This window comes from Notothenia coriiceps, unplaced genomic scaffold (assembly GCF_000735185.1).
Source record: "Notothenia coriiceps isolate Sejong01 unplaced genomic scaffold, NC01 NC01_scaffold00004068, whole genome shotgun sequence".
NCBI classification, from domain to species: domain Eukaryota; kingdom Metazoa; phylum Chordata; class Actinopteri; order Perciformes; family Nototheniidae; genus Notothenia; species Notothenia coriiceps.
Window position 1 is genome coordinate 218,323 of NW_011336769.1, and position 17,072 is coordinate 235,394.

The 17,072-nt window shown below is 39.0% G+C and overlaps 1 protein-coding gene across 1 annotated transcript in view; it reads right to left on the minus strand.

Annotated features, from left to right (window-relative positions):
* Positions 1–873: 873 nt before the first annotated feature.
* Positions 874–17,072, minus strand: part of LOC104941939 (receptor activity-modifying protein 3) — a 22,056-nt gene continuing 5,857 nt past the window's right edge. Inside the window, exons 2-4 of the mRNA XM_010767109.1 lie at positions 7,700–7,729; positions 7,294–7,453; positions 874–2,498 (exon numbers count right to left, since the gene is read on the minus strand). Of these exons, the coding sequence (XP_010765411.1) occupies positions 2,243–2,498; positions 7,294–7,453; positions 7,700–7,729 (446 nt within the window). The 3' untranslated portion in view covers positions 874–2,242. The remainder of the gene's footprint in view (positions 2,499–7,293; positions 7,454–7,699; positions 7,730–17,072) is intronic.

Consider the following 17,072-nt stretch of genomic DNA (forward strand, 5'->3'; position numbering starts at 1 on the left):
AGTTGTCTTTTAATCCTACACAGACACTTACTTGTACACGACACAAACTGAAAAAAGATTAGGATATGCGGGTTTGATTCATGAGCAAATTCTAAGCAGTGTTGTGTCATTGAGGAAACACCTACTGGTTTTCAATAGTAGGTTACACAAAAACAATGCTACTTTAAAAACTCCCAAGAGAGTCAAGTCTACAAGGAGTCTTAAAAACTAAAGGAAGGCCGTCTGAATCAAGTATGGGAACTCCACTGGTAACAATGTAAAATTACTCAATGGAGAGGTAACAGATCGTAAATACATTAAATGGCCAAACCAGGGGGAAAACATGGCGACCACAGACGATCTCAAAGTGGGATTTGATTTTATGAAAAGCATTTTACTTCCTCTACTGGCAAAATCTCAAAATCAGTGCCCAGTTTAAATCTTTGTGCCATTAAAGTATATATTTATACATCGAAAATTGGTACATTTAATTGTATTGTATCACATCATAACGGAGTGTTTTGTGAAATACAATTAAAGGAAGCCAAAAGTTGCAAGTTGAATTGTTTCTTACACAGATTATAGAAATATCTCAAAGTTAATGTCATTGTGATTTAATCTGAATAATTGATGCAAAATAAAAAAAATGTCTGGCAATAAAACATAAATTAACAACGTTTTTCCATGGTTTACAAATGGTTTACAAGCGTTGGCAAGGTTGTTGCACTTTTTTAGATGATTGTGAATTACAAAAGAAATGAATGCATTTGATTGTGCAGAAGATACATATATACATTGAATCACAAACAAAATCTGAGAAACATTGCATCACAAAGAAACTTGTAGCCGTACATGTTAACTTGCTTTTTCTACAAAAGGAAGAAGCGCAACCAGTTATTTTAAGACAGATTTATTCAGTTTCCACAGACAAAGATTGGCAGGCATTGGCAGCTGACAAACAGACATTGATGTGTTATGCTTTGGAAGAAAATAAAAAAGCAATGCTTGGTTTAGTTTGCCTCGTGGCTGTTAGGGACTGCAGTTCAAAGAACCAGCAAAGTGGGAACATTCAAATGAAGCCTTCCCCTAAAGGAATTCACTTCAAAGCATCAGTGTGTACTTCTCACTGGGGAGGCGATGCAGATACAGTAGACAGCACAGAGAGCAGAACTGTACAGTGTGAGGTCTCAATTTCAGTCCATTGTTCTGTTTCCATTGAGAATCCCTCTTAGTATTTTATTCAACAGTATCTGATAAGTTACACTGTTATAAAGCAGTCCCTGGAGGCTCAGGTAGTAACACAAGAAATTATATGAATCATAGTGTTGCTGTGTCTTTGGGTTGCACACCAGTGTATTCTCTTCCAGTAGTGACTGTCTATTCAGTAACTCAACAATACGATACAACTTGCGGAATCAATATAAAGTCCATATTTGGCTTGTTTTTTATCCAAGCCATCATAAAATATCATGTTAAAATATTTAACAAACTGCGTCTTCTGGGAATCTCTTTTCCCACCAGTTTAGACTTGCCTCTGACGCTTGGTGGATGCTTTGGCCTTCAGCGACGGTTCAGTGCTCAGACAGAGAATCTCCGAGGTCAACGGTCCGGATCCATGAGCTTTGAAGAATACACACAGATTTATTTGATCCCTGCTGGTCAATTTACCCAATAAGTGTTGTCAAACGACCTAACTCCTCTGTGTCCTAAAGGGAGAGTTCAACAATCAGGAAAATAGGTTTAAGAATTAAATGAGAAGATTGACACTCCTCTAATTCTAATTTTCTAAATGAAGAAAGGTACTGTTAGCAGCTGGTTAGCTTAGCTCAATAATGTAAATAATGGGAAAGCAAATATGGCTTTATACAAATGTAACAAGATCAACATCTTAAGCTCCCTTATTGACACTTTTCTTATCCGAAACAAAAGCGAAACAGTGTTAATTTACAAGGGGTTGTGTTGCCTCTGTTACCAGTCACAAAATAAATCAAAGTATTAAAGAATCAACTGTATAATTGAAATATTTGATAAACATGTTGACTGACAGTATATCAACGTCAGAACTGTGAAAAAAACCTCAAGAAAACACAACTTTGCAAATGCCTATGTCTGGTTTGCAGAGCCACTTATGGGGTATTTTGACCAACTGAAGCAATCTCCCGAAAACTCTGTGCACTCCTTTGTACATAAATGTTTTTAATGGAGTAGGTTGGGACCTTGAATTCTGTCTTTCTTCTCCCTCCACTTCCGTCTTCCTCTTGTCTTAGGCCAGGATATCGCTCCTCTTGCTGCACCAGACCACCAGGGCGATCATGGCCAAAGTGAGGAAAACTGGAACGAGGATGAGGATGGTTAAAGTTTCGTCGGGCGGGTCCTCCCATAAAACGTGCTCCAAGGTGCAGTTGGAGAAAAAGTGCTTGTGTATGTGGATGATGTAGCTCTCTACCAGCGGGTTGGGCCAGTAGCAGCTGACGATGTTGGACTTTGTCTCCGTACAGAAGGTGAAGCGGTGGTACTCCCTGGGGAGAAACACGGGAGGAAGAGAGAGGGAAAATATTAGATTAAAATCACACTTCTATTTTAGGTGTCAGACTTTTAATCTTAATACTTTTCTACTTTTAGGGTACTTAAATGGACACAGTTCAAGGGATGAAACTACTGATTTGCATATAATGGTAGAGGTGGACAGTTACCCATTTATTAAATGAATCACACCACGTCACACAACCCTTTAAACCCCTACTATGGTTGGGCTTAATCAAAGATATGATGGTTTGGTAAGTATTCCATCATTGTGCCTGGCATTATTCTGCCTTTTACTTCGATTTGGCCCAGGCCCACTACTCTTCTCCATTTCAACAGGCGATCAGTGCCTTCATGGAGATTCAAGGCTTAGAGCTCTGCTTTGATAAATCCATTCAGCCAGCCGAGATCCCTCTTTCCTCTTTGTCCTCTAGGTCCAGATTTGTTTCTCATTACATCCAGTGCATTCTCACCAGCAGAACAGTGAATGGAATATTGTCTATAAACCCCTAAAATGGGTCTAAATCCTATGGATAAATTGCCTATCATCTGGATGTAAAGCAGTAGAATTTATGAGAGATAAAAACTAAAACGAAGGCACAGCCGGTAAAAACGCATGTTATCATTGTTCAGCTTTACAGTGCCTAAAAAGGCAGTTACTTGTTGGAAATTGGATTCAGACCAGAATTTGACCTTTTTGACATATGTCAAATACATTCTACAATAAATGTGTTGATTAGGAGAAAAATTCCTGGAGCTAAAAACAAAAACAAACAAGCTGCATTAATCAGACGCCTGTACGTAGCCGGAGAGACAAACAAAGGGCATCAAGTACTGCCTGTTGTTATAACTAAAGAAAATACACACATATAAACATTAGTGTTGACAATCAAACTCTGACTCTGATAACTTAACATAATGTAAAATGCTATATGTATTCTATGAGGGGCCGTGTAGGCCAAAATTCAAACTCACCTCGCACACACACTACTGAAATCCTCTCGCATTCACTACTGAACACCTCACACACACACTAGCACACACACACTGCTGAAAATGAAGCCTCACACATATTACTGAAAATTAACCTCACACACACGCAACTGAACATTAACCTCACACACACACTACTGTATTCAGTAGTGTGTGTGCAAGGCCAGATGTCTTCAGTAGTGTGTGGGCGAGGTGAGTTTGAATTTTTGCCTACACGGCCCTTCATAGTATTCACCACTCCTCTAATGACATAATGTATGGAAATGTTTATGCTGCCGCCCTCTGTACTGCACATATATAAGGCTCTGACGTCAAGCTGTAACCATTGATTTGAAAGACATTTACTTAAGTGCTGCAAATCAAATAGACCCTGCTGCCTGGGGACATATGTATTGTGTGTTCTGATACAAATATATAGTATAGTGCATTGCGGGCAAGGAGGCACAACAGGCCAGTGATAACAACAGTGTTTGCTGAGAAAGCTCAAATGTTCAAGTGGAAAATGCAATGAAAATTGTTGCACTATTTGGATTGAGGCCCAAATTGCAGTCTTTAGATCCCCTATGCATAATCATATCAAATCTTTTCTAAAGTGATTTACGTCACTGCCAAGAACTTCAGACAAATACAGCAAGGGACTGTTTGGGGACGGAAGAAAATAAAAGGATGGAAAGAAATACATTAAAAAACGATCAAAATGCAGCACGGAGGACTGTAGGGAATAACAGACTTTTGAGGTTATTTCCCAGATGTAATAAATAGCAGCTAACAGGTTTTCAACTGCATTATATACAATGCATTACATAACTTTGAAAATAACCACAAACACAGAACAGGCTCATTCTTTGCCTGATATATTTGTGCATGCATTCACAGACATGCCGTTTTTGGTTTTAATAATAGTGTCTAATATGGAGTTTTCCTCAGATTGTCATTCCATAACTCCTCATGGAAACCCATAGTGAATCCTACACAAATAAAACTGCCTGGGGGGTTTGCAGCTCTCGAAGGTAAGATAAGATAATGTTCACCTCCAAATATGCATTATGACTGCTATTTGAATACTTTGACTTTTTATATCCGCATCCATTTCACCCAGTTTTACCCTCTAAGACTGATAGCTGTGCTCACTGGTTAATCAGATTAATGTTATTACAAACTGTCCTGTAATGAAATTCAAAAGAATGAGGCAAAAATGGGTTGGGACTTACCGTACTATAACACCATGTGAAAAACAGTGCATTGTTCTATCATTTCAATCATTAAATGTCCTCTCCCTCCATGGCAGGCCGCTTACAGTTGATAGTAACAGTCTCCTGCCAGCGGTGCGGTCCACATAACCCACTTAAAATTTGGCTTACTCATCCAAATGGTCAATTAGTTGTCATGAGTTGCAGCAGGAAAAAGCTTTGATGACTTTAGAGCAGCAACTGGTCAGCACAGGGGCAGAAGATACCTCCTGATAGTGAACATATGTAATATAAAAGGGTCCAAATAGACCAACACTGCTGTTCCTCAACATAAGGCTGCCTGCTCCTGAAGCTATAAACCACACAGGGCAGAAAATCAATATGTTATTAGACGTAAATGATTGAAGTGCGTTGAATCAATGTACCCACTCTGGTCTGTTTACACTGTTTGATTGGCTGTACCAGCTCAGTTGGAACCAAAACAGTCATGTTGGCCGGGTGTTTGTCCTATCACTGCAGAGAGGCCCGGCTCATTTGTCAATGAGAGGAGGCCTTGCAGGGGTCGATGCTTGTTCAAACACGAGGCCCCTCGCTCCAGCCTTCTCACCACTCCCTACATCGCTCTCACTCTTTCTCTCATGCCTTCTTATCATTTTCTTCAAGGCTCTAAAGTAAGCTGCTTCCGAGAAACTCAACGTATCCTCCGGTCATGTAAATGAAGTATCATACTCAAATTCACCCAAATGAATAATTCCTGTCATAAAAATGTGGACGTATGCAGGCAGAGTTCCTGGAAAGTCATGCAGCGTTTCCCACTCGATTATGGCTATGAAACCATCTTTGTTTTTATAGTTAGTGCCCTGAGTTTGTTCCTGGATGTTCCCAGAGCTAGACATGAAAACACTGGTGTCTTTGGTTCATGTTTGGCTGACATACTCTCGATGTGGTTGATCATATCTTAAGGTTGCTGTTCCTTTATCCCACATTTCAAATTGCCTTTCATTCATAATCACTGAAATAGATCGATGTGTGAAAGTGTTATAAATAAACAATGTTTCTGGAAATCATCACGTAGGTCTGACATTCCCTCGAGATAAATATTTGCTTAAAAAGAAGAACAGAAGAAGCGTGACGGATGGGGAAAGTAGGTGGCTGTTCTTCCCAGAAATCTAATAATTTTCCTCACAAATCTGTGACTCAGATTACTTTGACGTTGATTTTAAGCTCCCATGTACACAAGAAACTTCTCCCTCCCCTTCTGGCTCTTCAGTTCAAGGAAAGAGGTCAGAGGTGAGTGGAAGGAATGAGTTGAGAGCTGGATAAAAATAGATGCACATGGGTGGTCAAGGCTAATGGGTCAATGGGTCAAAGGTCAGATGCTTCGTAGAAAAACAGAACTGGTTTTGGGAATCAAATCTCCAGCTGTTCTCCCACCCACAGACTACCAGCCAGCTGCATGAGGTCGAAATGGATAACAGTTTTCTTTCAAACGTGTGTTTATTGTTTTTTTTAAATCCACCTGTATGACAACCCCCTAGCTTATACTTCAAAAATAGAGCACTCAGACATGAAGACAAAAGTATTTGAGAAAAGAAGAGGGATAAAGATAAGAGCTTGAAAATACAGGGGGCTTTTTAGTGTCCAGAAGTCACATTTATTTCATGGCTTTCTACTGGTTGACACATTTGCTCTGCAGTCACTCGTAATAAGCTGTACTGGTCGATTAATGTAAGGAGACAGTTTGATTTTACTCCTGTGTGTAGAGCAGATAACTGTCTACTAATCTTACCGGCAGCAGTTCATTTTAGGGCACATCTTTGGGCTCTCTATAACAGGAAATGAGCTTTTTCCGTGTTGCAGGCCAACTTTGGTGTCTCCATAATTAGGCCACCATTTCATGGCAAGCACACCGTAACCTATTTTAAGAATGAATTAAACAGGTGCAGTTATTTCCACGCTGTAGAGCCGAAATCTCCATGAGAAGATGAAGTAGGAGTAGCATTGCATGTTGCCGCTCATAATCCATTTTGGGAATATAATAAAATCAGGTTACTGGCAGTGAGAAATGCCTCAAAATACAATTAGTACTGAGCTGATTCTGTGAGTGTGGGTGTTTGTCTAAATGAATTGCGCTGCTACATGTGATGAGACAAATACATAGATGCAAAGGGAAGCAAATATATATGAAGGCATTATTCGGATACACCGATTCGTCATCAATTGACATCATTTGCCACACGTGTTGCCACCCCCTTTAGCTCAGTCTTTACAGTAGGCAGAAACAATGAGGAGAATCAGAAAAAGTCAATATTCTGAGGTTTCTTTTTTAAATATAATCATGAGATATTCAGACTTTCAATACCAACAGTAACCATTAAATGCTAACAGCCAAAGCAGAAAGAGGAAAAATATCTTCATGCAATATGGCCCAATGCAATTCGGAATTAAATGTTCTCACTGTTGAAACGTCCTGTATATTTCCACTGGGCCTATTCATTTATAGTATCATGATAATTTACACAGCTCCATTATTTGATTTCATTGGCTAAATAGTTTTGCTTGCAGCTTACAAACACAGTATATAAATATAAATAAAATAAGTTTGTACCTGATGAAGTGTGTGAGGTTACACCAGTAATGTGGCTCTATGTGACCCATCTCCTGCTTGAAGTCCTCTCCGCAGACCTCCACCTCCCACTGCAGACGGGACTCATTGCAGGGTTTCTTCAGCCGGGGGGGAGTGGGCTCTATGTTGATACTGTCAGCGGCTGAGAAGAAGAAGAAGAAGAAGAAGAAGAAGAAGAGCATTTATAGGTCACATACCCCCATTTGTGTGGGACAACTGATAAATAGTGATGACAGAAAAGTGAACTGAAATGAGACATGACAAAGATGGATGGATGGATGACATGGATGGATGGATGACATGGATGGATGGATGACATGGATGGATGGATGCAGATGGATGGATGGATGGATGGATGGATGGATGGATGGATGGATGGATTTCTTACCTGACAATCCTCTTATCATCCAGGCATTGACTGTGAAAAAAAAGAAAAAAGAATGAATTTAGAGTGATTAGAAACAGCTAGGTTCCCACGTGTTAATTAACAAGTAAATAAGACCACCATCTGATAGAAACTAACTTATTGGGTTCAAAATGTATTACAAAACAAAATCCTTCTCTTGCATCTGAACTCAATCTGTTGCATTAAGTTACTGCTAATTCAAACCTCACACTGCTCTTGTTTCACATTTAAAGCTTTGCTTGAGTGCACTACATTAAAGCTTTTATTGTAAAGCAACTATATGGAGTTCGCTATCATTTCATAAAATCAACATGCGCTCTTTGTGACGACCTACTTCCAGGTGGATTAGCTGATCACAATTCATGCAGTAATCCCAGAAGAGATAACAGCCAAGGTGAGCTGTCAGATAAGCAGTTCCAGACAACAGGTTTTTGTACTAAAGGGAACCAGCACTTTAAGACCAATATCAAGGTAAACAACAGCTTTTACCACGCAATTCTGTTAGATGGAAGACTACGTGCACATGGCTTAGCAAGGTGTGCAAGTTTCCTAACCCTATTATTGCCTGAGATCCAATGCACTTTCAACCAGCGGCAAAACGATTCCCATCAGCCTCTCGACAGGCATAAAAGACCATATAGCTTGTACTTTCGTGTGAAAAGTGATGGTGCTTTTGGACTACAGCCAAGAAGAGCAGGATTCATACACAACTGTCTTTTGTTTCAATTAGTTCGAGGAGAATCCAAGTGACAAATAAGAACGAAGACCATCTGAATTGTGTTTATAATCCATTTAAGTGAACATTTTCATGAATAACTGAAAGAAAACATCATTATGTTCAGTCTTTCGGTGAAAACCCAGCAGAGATAAAGAAGGAAAGAGAAAAACAGAGATTGATCGTGATAAAAAAATGTATATCCCAATGATACTCCTCCACACAAATTCCCTTTTTCCCCACCTAGCTTTTTTCCCAAGCTCTTGCACACAGCAGCTCATTTTTTACCACAACAGAGTGTTATAGATGACGGAAGCTAAACATACTGCTGCACAGGAAGGTGTATCGGCCTTTGAAGTGTCACACTTACAAAGTGGAGAATCTGTCCGAGAGACGCCCCGTGGGACAAACACTGTTACTAAGTTAGCGTGCTAAATATAGAGACCTCCCTGTTTGAGCATGTGAGGATGTTTCAACGTGGAGTGTTTGTGGAGGATTATATTCTTGTACCTTAGGTCAGCGGTTCCCAACCTATTTCAACTCGGGGCCCACTTAAGAATTTAAAAAAAATGTGCAGCCCACATTCAACCATAAACCATACGGAAGCTAAATAAAGTTCTGATTGGTCAATTCAAAACATGTGACACGTTGTTAATCCAGAACAGACAAGTACTGTAATGACCGTTGCTAAGGAGGATCAAGAAAGAGAAAGGAAAAGAGGTTAAAATAAAAATAAATCTTAATAATGAAATGTTTCCACACAAGTCATAATGTTTTGCGGCAAATATTGAATTTACATTTACACCCTTAAATATTTTTATTTGTGCTTTTAGATGAAGACCGCACACAGTTAACAAATACAACTATTCTTCTGGCTAAAATACATATTTTTAAAAGTCAATCCAGGAGTAATCTTAATTCAAGGTGTTTGAAGAGTAGATAAAAAATTCAATTTATTTTGGAAAAAATGATTGCCACAAAAAATCAAAGGCTCAACACACCATGAAATGGGAAATAATTAGCTCTAACGAAGAGTGGGATTAAAGGAACAATACATATGCTTGCCGTTGTGTTTCTGGTGGTATTTGGTTGTCAACCTATTTTAGTTTGTGAAATGTTAAAGTGATCCTGCTGACTGTATCTTTATTTATTCTATTTTTGTTTTGTTGTTGTCTGAGATGGGAATGTCATCTCCTATATGTTAAAACAAATTACAATTAAAAATGTTTTAATTATTTGACGGCCCACTTACAATGCCCACAGGTTGGGAACCGCTGCATTAGGTGATCGTCTACGTAATATACACAGAACAATATTTGAGTAGATTTCGACCTGGTTTCAATGTATCTATACTTTGATTTGGTTTTGTATTGTTTCACCTGGTTTAACAGATGATTCAGAAGAATAGGCTGACATTTTGTTATTTTTCTTTCTTGTTAAGCGTTAAATTATTGGATTGATAAACACTTCTGTGTGCTAAATATAAAGCTGCAGCTTGTTTAGCATAAAGAATGGAAACAAGGGGAACAGTTAGACTTGTTAGATCTCTAAATCTCACTATTTATTACTTTATATCTTGTTTATCAGTAAAACAAATGTGTGTAAAAGGGTGGTGTTTTAGTGAGTGGTTGACATTTTTAAAAAGCCTTGGGGAAACCTTAGCGAATCGTGCTATATTTGAAGATTGAGAAAGTAAGTTAAAATGACAGAATCCATTTTTGAATTTCAACAAAGGAGGACAAGGCTAGTAAAAGCATTTCTATAAGAGACTGTCAAAGATGACATTGACTTCTCAGGCAAGCTGTTTCCAAAGGGGATCTGAGTTGGGAGTCACGACAAGTCATCGGCGTTCCTTAGACGGTATAAGGAGACAGATAAGGGCGCTGTCTAAGAATCCCCAGTTAGACGTCAATCAAAACTCATCTATTTCTGTATTGTTATCGAGAAGCTAGGCCTTAAATACAATTCTTGTCTTCCCTTCAGACACAAAGAGACAGAAAGTCATTTCTCAAGAGTACCACAACATATTTAATTCTTGTCTGCTAATCAATTGATCAAATCCAATGTCATGGAAGATTACAGAGCACTCAAAGTTGAACGTTTCCCAACTTCATAGCCTGTCTTTCAGCCGTTTGGTTCGCACAGGACTACTTTTGCATTTAATTTCTCTTGATAATAAGCCTCATTCAAGCTGGTCCAAAGATAACATCTCATATATAACAGCCAACATAAATACATCTTGATCTCCTGTGAGGCAACAATCAGCAAAACCAAATATCCCACATCTACTCTTTTGACAAGCACTTAGGGAAGCACAAAGTCTGCAGCAACATTATAAAAAAAGGTTTTGTCTAGACGAGATGATGTTACTCTGATCACATTTCACTTAACATCAGTTGGAAAATGCAGTCCTAATTCTAAAACTATAAAGTGGCTTTTATCCTTAAACACAAATGGCGAATGTTCTTTTTCTTGTTTGTATACGATAATCATATGCTGTTGACAAAAAGACCAGCCTAGGAAGCTTGTCGTCTAAATTATTAATAGTCATAAATTAATCACAAGCAGGATGGAGCCACTGATGAAAATAAGCTAACAGCAGGATTCCCTTCAGCATGATCTCTGCACAACTTCGGGAAAGTTTTGAAACAACATCTTATCTTTCCGCTCTGTGAACTGAGGGAACACAAACATATTTGGCATCAGCTTGAGTCTGTGTGTATGTGAGAGATTTGGTTTTAAAGTTGGACAGTGATTCTTGCCAGAGTACGAATTATAACAGCTTGGTGGATCCCTCATCTTGCGGTGCGTGACAGTTTGCCAAATGAATAGCAGTCTGGATTAAGATAACAGATTTCTGAGTTGTGACTACAGCAATATGTCCTGCTTGTAAAGTAGCTCCGGCTAATGTGTGAGCAATCGAATTTCCATTTACACAGGAAACAGACATGGATGAATAATTAGAAATGTAAGGAAAATAGGATAATACGCTAATATCGTGCAAAGAGTCAGACAAGAACATTGATTCTTCAGTGAAATATAAAGCTACTGAGAGTATCTTACCTCAGCATAAACACTGGAAACACAGAGAAGCTAGCTTATCTCTGTCCAAAAGAGATAGCTAAACTGCTGTTGGCCAGAGCTTCATAAGAACAGCATTAGCCTACCTGTTTAGCTCTCTACAATAAAGCAACGTTTGCTTCCCACATTATCAATATATCGTTGTTGTATAATTTCAGCTTGATTTTGGTCTTTGTTACAAGACAAAATAAACATAATGCTTATGGAAACAACACTGATAGGAGTAGCAGTGTGAGAAACCAAACTGTAAAGTCTGATGGCCTTAAGACCAAACCAATAAAGTAGTTCAGCTTTAAGAAAATGTGCATAGAGCATATATATTGTCTGCTTATATGGCCTTAGAAGCACACAGCTCACCAGTAGGGATTTTCAAGACAAATTGCCAGTATCAGCCTTCCTCAGTAGCCTATCTCTTAGATGCCTCTGCAGAGGGGATACAAAGCTCCAAAGCAATTTATCTGTAGCTGCCTCTACTACCATGAACACTGTATTCTCCATGACACAGGCAGTCTGTCTGGTTTGTACTTGTTTAACTTTTGTCTAGTTTCTGAACAGATATGAAGAGCTGTGAGCTCTGAGTGCTAAAACAACCCAGTCTCACGGCATTTCGTGTTCACCAACAAGATTTTTAATCTATTGATTCTATTGATTCGTGTTCACCAACACGATTTTCCCCTTTTTTTCGTGTTGCACAGCACGATTTTAAAAGCAATGTATTTCTATTGGTAGTCTCACGACATTACGTGTTATAGGAAGACCGGAAGCTGTGTGGTTCATAAAGGCATGTTTTTACTCAATATCAAGCCACAATTATTGCTTTTATTTTAAATCGTATAATTTCGGACTTTTGTTGCCGTCTGTGAGGAAAATAAATGGGGCTGAGAGCCTCAGGATACTGAAATCTGTATATATGTAAATCTTTTTTTCCTTCTAATTTGTTATTCTTTTCAAAATAGCACACTGTTATTTACTCACCAATAACACACAATTATCCTTGTTTTTATTTATTTGTTTAGTTCCATAATCTCTGTTTTTTTTGGCGTCCGTCATGAACTGAATTTCAAAATAACCGGAAACAGACGTAGGCATTTCGAGCGATTACCCAAGGTCCTCAGCTATGGTGTAAGCTCGCTCATTGGATGTTTTAGCAACGCCAAGTTTGACACTTGGCGTAACCTTGGCGCACTGTCACTCCAACACGCAATCCCAGAGCTTGAAGATTAATCACGGGGACTGTAGTCCTAAACGATAGCTGGGGATTATGGGTAGTGTAGTGTCTTCGGCCATCCTAAACTCGAAATGCCTACATCTGTTTCCGGTTATTTTTATTTTGAAATTCAGTTCCTGACGGACGCCAAAAAAAACAGAGATTATGGAATTAAACAAATAAATAAAAACAAGGATAATTGTGTGTTATTGGTGAGTAAATAACAGTGTGTTATTTTGAAAAGAATAACAACTTAGAAGGAAAAAAAGATTTACAAATATACAGATTTCAGTATCCTGAGGCTCTCAGCCCCATTTATTTTCTTCACAGACGGCAAAAAAAGTCCGAAATTATACGATTTAAAATAAAAGCAATAATTGTGGCTTGATATTGAGTAAGAACATGCTTTTATGAACCACACAGCTTCCGGTCTTCCTATAACACGTAATGCCGGAGAAAAAGACGTGCTGCAGGCACGAAACACATTACGACTACCAATAGAAATACATTGCTTTTAAAATCGTGCTGTGCAACACGAAAAAAAGGGGGAAATCGTGTTGGTGAACACGAATCAATAGATAAAAAATCGTGTTGGTGAACACGAAATGCCATGAGACTGGGTTGGCTAAGAGCTAACGGCTGTGTTGTTTTTCTGGGGCGCTCATTGAAGAGGACGTAACGGCTCCGCCTTCACGGCGTTACTATAGATACTACCAACTACCCCAGTTCCTAAACTGTAATGTGAGCGCAGCATTAAAGTGAGCCGGGACTAATAAGGCCTAACCAAACCGAGCGAGGCCGAGCGAGGCCTGCAGTGTAAATGCGCCATTATAGGCTGTGAGTTGTAGATTGTCGCAATGTCTTCACAATTTACAAAACCACAAGTGTCCATTTGCAGTAACTCTATCTGAAAACCATTTTCTAATTGCATGAGCTGAGATGTGAGAAACAGATGATTGATGTCTGTGTTCCTCATATAGGCCTTTTACTACTTAGAAAATGTAAATGAAACATTTAAAAAGTAATCAATTTGACATTAATGAATACATACTGTAACAGCCTCTCATTAAAACTGCAATTTCATCTTATACAATCATTAAATCTCTCATCAGCCACATGTGGATTGATAATTCTACCCTTTCACTTATTTTTCATCAGTTTCCTCTTCATTGAGGTTCATAGTTATGCTAATGATTTGTTTCATGGCCACTGAGGACGACGCAGTTCTAAGACTGAACCAAGCTTTTCATGACCACATCAGTTATGATTATAAAAAGAGGAAACCGCTTGCATGTTACCATCAATGTTTTTTAACATCATAGCAAAATTACCATTTTAATAGCTTATTCAATGAGAGTTTCTCTGGCTTTTGTGTTGTCAAAAGGATGCTTAATTTGAGAATACACTAAAAGGAGTATTTCTAGAGCAGCAGCTGGCTCTTTTAAAGACACAAACGTATTCAAACTGGCATAATTAAGTCTAATCTTCGCCCTTAATGAAAGGGAAGGAAATAATTACCCTTACTTCAGGATATTCATTAGATTCTCTGCGTGTGGTGGTTTAAAATTAGCAAGGTGCTGCCATGCTACAATTATTTGCTTCCTTCAAGCCTCCAACAAAAATTCATGAAAAAAACACTTCCACTCGTGTAGAGTTCTTATAGACAGATATATACTTGTTGATAATACCAAACCAGTATTTCAACTAGACCTGTCGAGTCATCTGAAATGTAGCCTTAGCACTAAATTATAACAACATACATCTTGTGAATTATGTCGGCCAAGCAGAGCTATTTTGAACTCGACGGAAACAAAATCAATTTATTTAAGTGTGTTACACGCTGGTTGACAGGCTGCCAGTCCAGGGCCTGCTCAGTTGGCATGCTGTCATCCACTGGCCTGTTAGGCTGTCAAGATAAATATAGATAAGAGGGAAAAGGAAAGGAAGGAAAGGACATAAATTGCCATCCATGTCCAAAACATAAATGCAAATGCATGATGTCTGTCAGTGCTTGTTTAACTACCTCCACCCTATTGTTGTACTTCCTCAACAGTATGATCAGTACCACAAGGTACCAGTGGATGGGAGGGTTCGTAATAACGGTTATGACACTACACCATCTCGTGTTAGTTTAAACACACGGTAAGAAGGAATAATGCATCTCAAACAGGATATGAAGGTTTTATCTGATTCCGTTTCTGTGCCAACAGCATTACTTTAGAATCTGAAAAACAAAGAAGGACAATAAACCAGGCGTCCTTTTCAATCTTTGTCTTCCTGCTGCACAATCTTTCTCCACTGTCCTTCTACGCAGACGATGAGAGATAGTGAAGGGGGAGAGAAATGCACGGTGACATGTTCAAATGTGTTGAGAGCCTTGGACAAAATAATAACCAGAGCTGCACAGTACTTTTGCAATCCATCGCCTCAGTTATGCCAATTTAAAACCTGTGCTGTGTCGATGTACATACACCAGCAGTGAAGACAGCTTCTGAACAGATTGCGAACATGTGAGACGATTCGAAGGCTCATTTTAATCTGCAAACACTCAGCACTCATGAATAACACCCTGACCTCCCACATAACTTTGAAGATCATTGAGTTCTTGGCCTTTCAAACCCCCCCCCCCTGTGTCCAGCATCTGCAGAAAAACAACTGAAACAAGCCAGATCAATGAGAACACAACCCTTCAAAGGGAAATGTTTATTTTGTTTGCAAGGCCAGAAGGCAGCATAGAGATAGCATGGTTACCTCAGGTCAGAATATAGATCAAATAAGACTTTTTGAGGAGTTGTTTTTTACAGAAATCATACATAAAAAATTTAAAGAAATGTTTTATGTCACTAAGATGTTCAATGTCACATAAATACTCATTACATTTCCTGTTTTACAAGTATAAAGGGACTTCTCCTCCTTTCCTATTATTTCTCTGCTCAGATGCAGAAAAGCAGCTTCTCAAACAATAGGGTGACCAGACTGAGGCAGATAGCTTGCTTTTGAGAAATATTCTCACTCCCCCACAGATGAATAGAAAGCCTTTTAACCACAGCAGGCAGAGGCAGCCCTTAAGTGAATGTCAGGTAATAAAGAGTGTGATGTGGGCAGAGGGAGCCAGCGGATGAAACACAATTTGACATTTCGAAAAAAATAACATACATTAGCATTGTAAATTAATTGTGAGCCCTTCATTTCAATATTTTAATTAAATTAAGAATGATGAATAAATACAATCTGATAACTGGTAGCCTCACACACAAGTGTTTCCCACATTATTCACAGAGGATGTTGCTGCTTATCTCTCATTTTGAATGTATGGTCCCTTCACTCATTTATATTACAACAATAAAAGTTGGGGGCTCTAATATGGTTTTGGGGGGTTTTCTCTTTCCTGTAGTAGTGTGATGTGTAGGTTTTTGTACATAAACGTCCCCCCCCTTGCCTGAAATGCCTCGTTTTCATAGTGGCTTCACTACGTAACACTGGCGTTTCTAGAACACATTATAGGCTAAGGGGCAGCGGTTGACCAATCATAACAGAGCCAGAGCACAGGCAGTCTGAGAAAAATAAAGACCTTCTGTCACAGTAGAAGCACAAAATACCAATCTGAAACCTGAATATGAGCATAATAGGGGCCTTGTAACATGCTGTTGTATTTGTTCTGACTTTTTTCCATTTATTATCTGAGCATTAGCCTCACAAATCTGAAAATGTCCAAAGCCACATGAGACATAGACCTGTCAGGCACACAAAGACTGATTTTTTAAAAACCTCTCTGCTTAGTTCTGAAGCTATTTTATTTAGACAAAATCAATGCTTTCCCAAACCAGCTGATCAGTTCCATTGTCACACAGTGCTCATAAAAACAAGCCTCCGGGGTTCAGAGTGCAGGCCACAGTGATTGACTGATGGATGATTATTATTCATCCAGCAGCGGATGTGCCAGGTGAGGCAAACAGAAATTAATTCTTAAACTCCGTGAAGGACACTGAATAAGAGCAAGACAGGGATTTAAAAATCTGGAGGGAGGGCATTGCATTTAAGGCATAATATATCAATCTTAGGGTTAGGTGCACTTTGCCACTGATTCACTCGAAACCCAGAAGTGGCCTCTCATGAATAAAAAGTAAAAATAACTACAATTAATATTTTACTATGGGAGTACAAGATACACCCAGGAGGACATTCACTTCTTTCATGTCAATGCGGAGCATCCAGGCTGTCAAAGTGGAGTCTTCCACGTGGGGGGGATCCAGGGGTCAAGGAGGAGTGAGAGGAAGAGGAGACTGGAGAATGACACAGATGTTCAAGACAGAGGGGTGCTTGGCAAACAAAAACAGGAAGAGAAGGGGGGG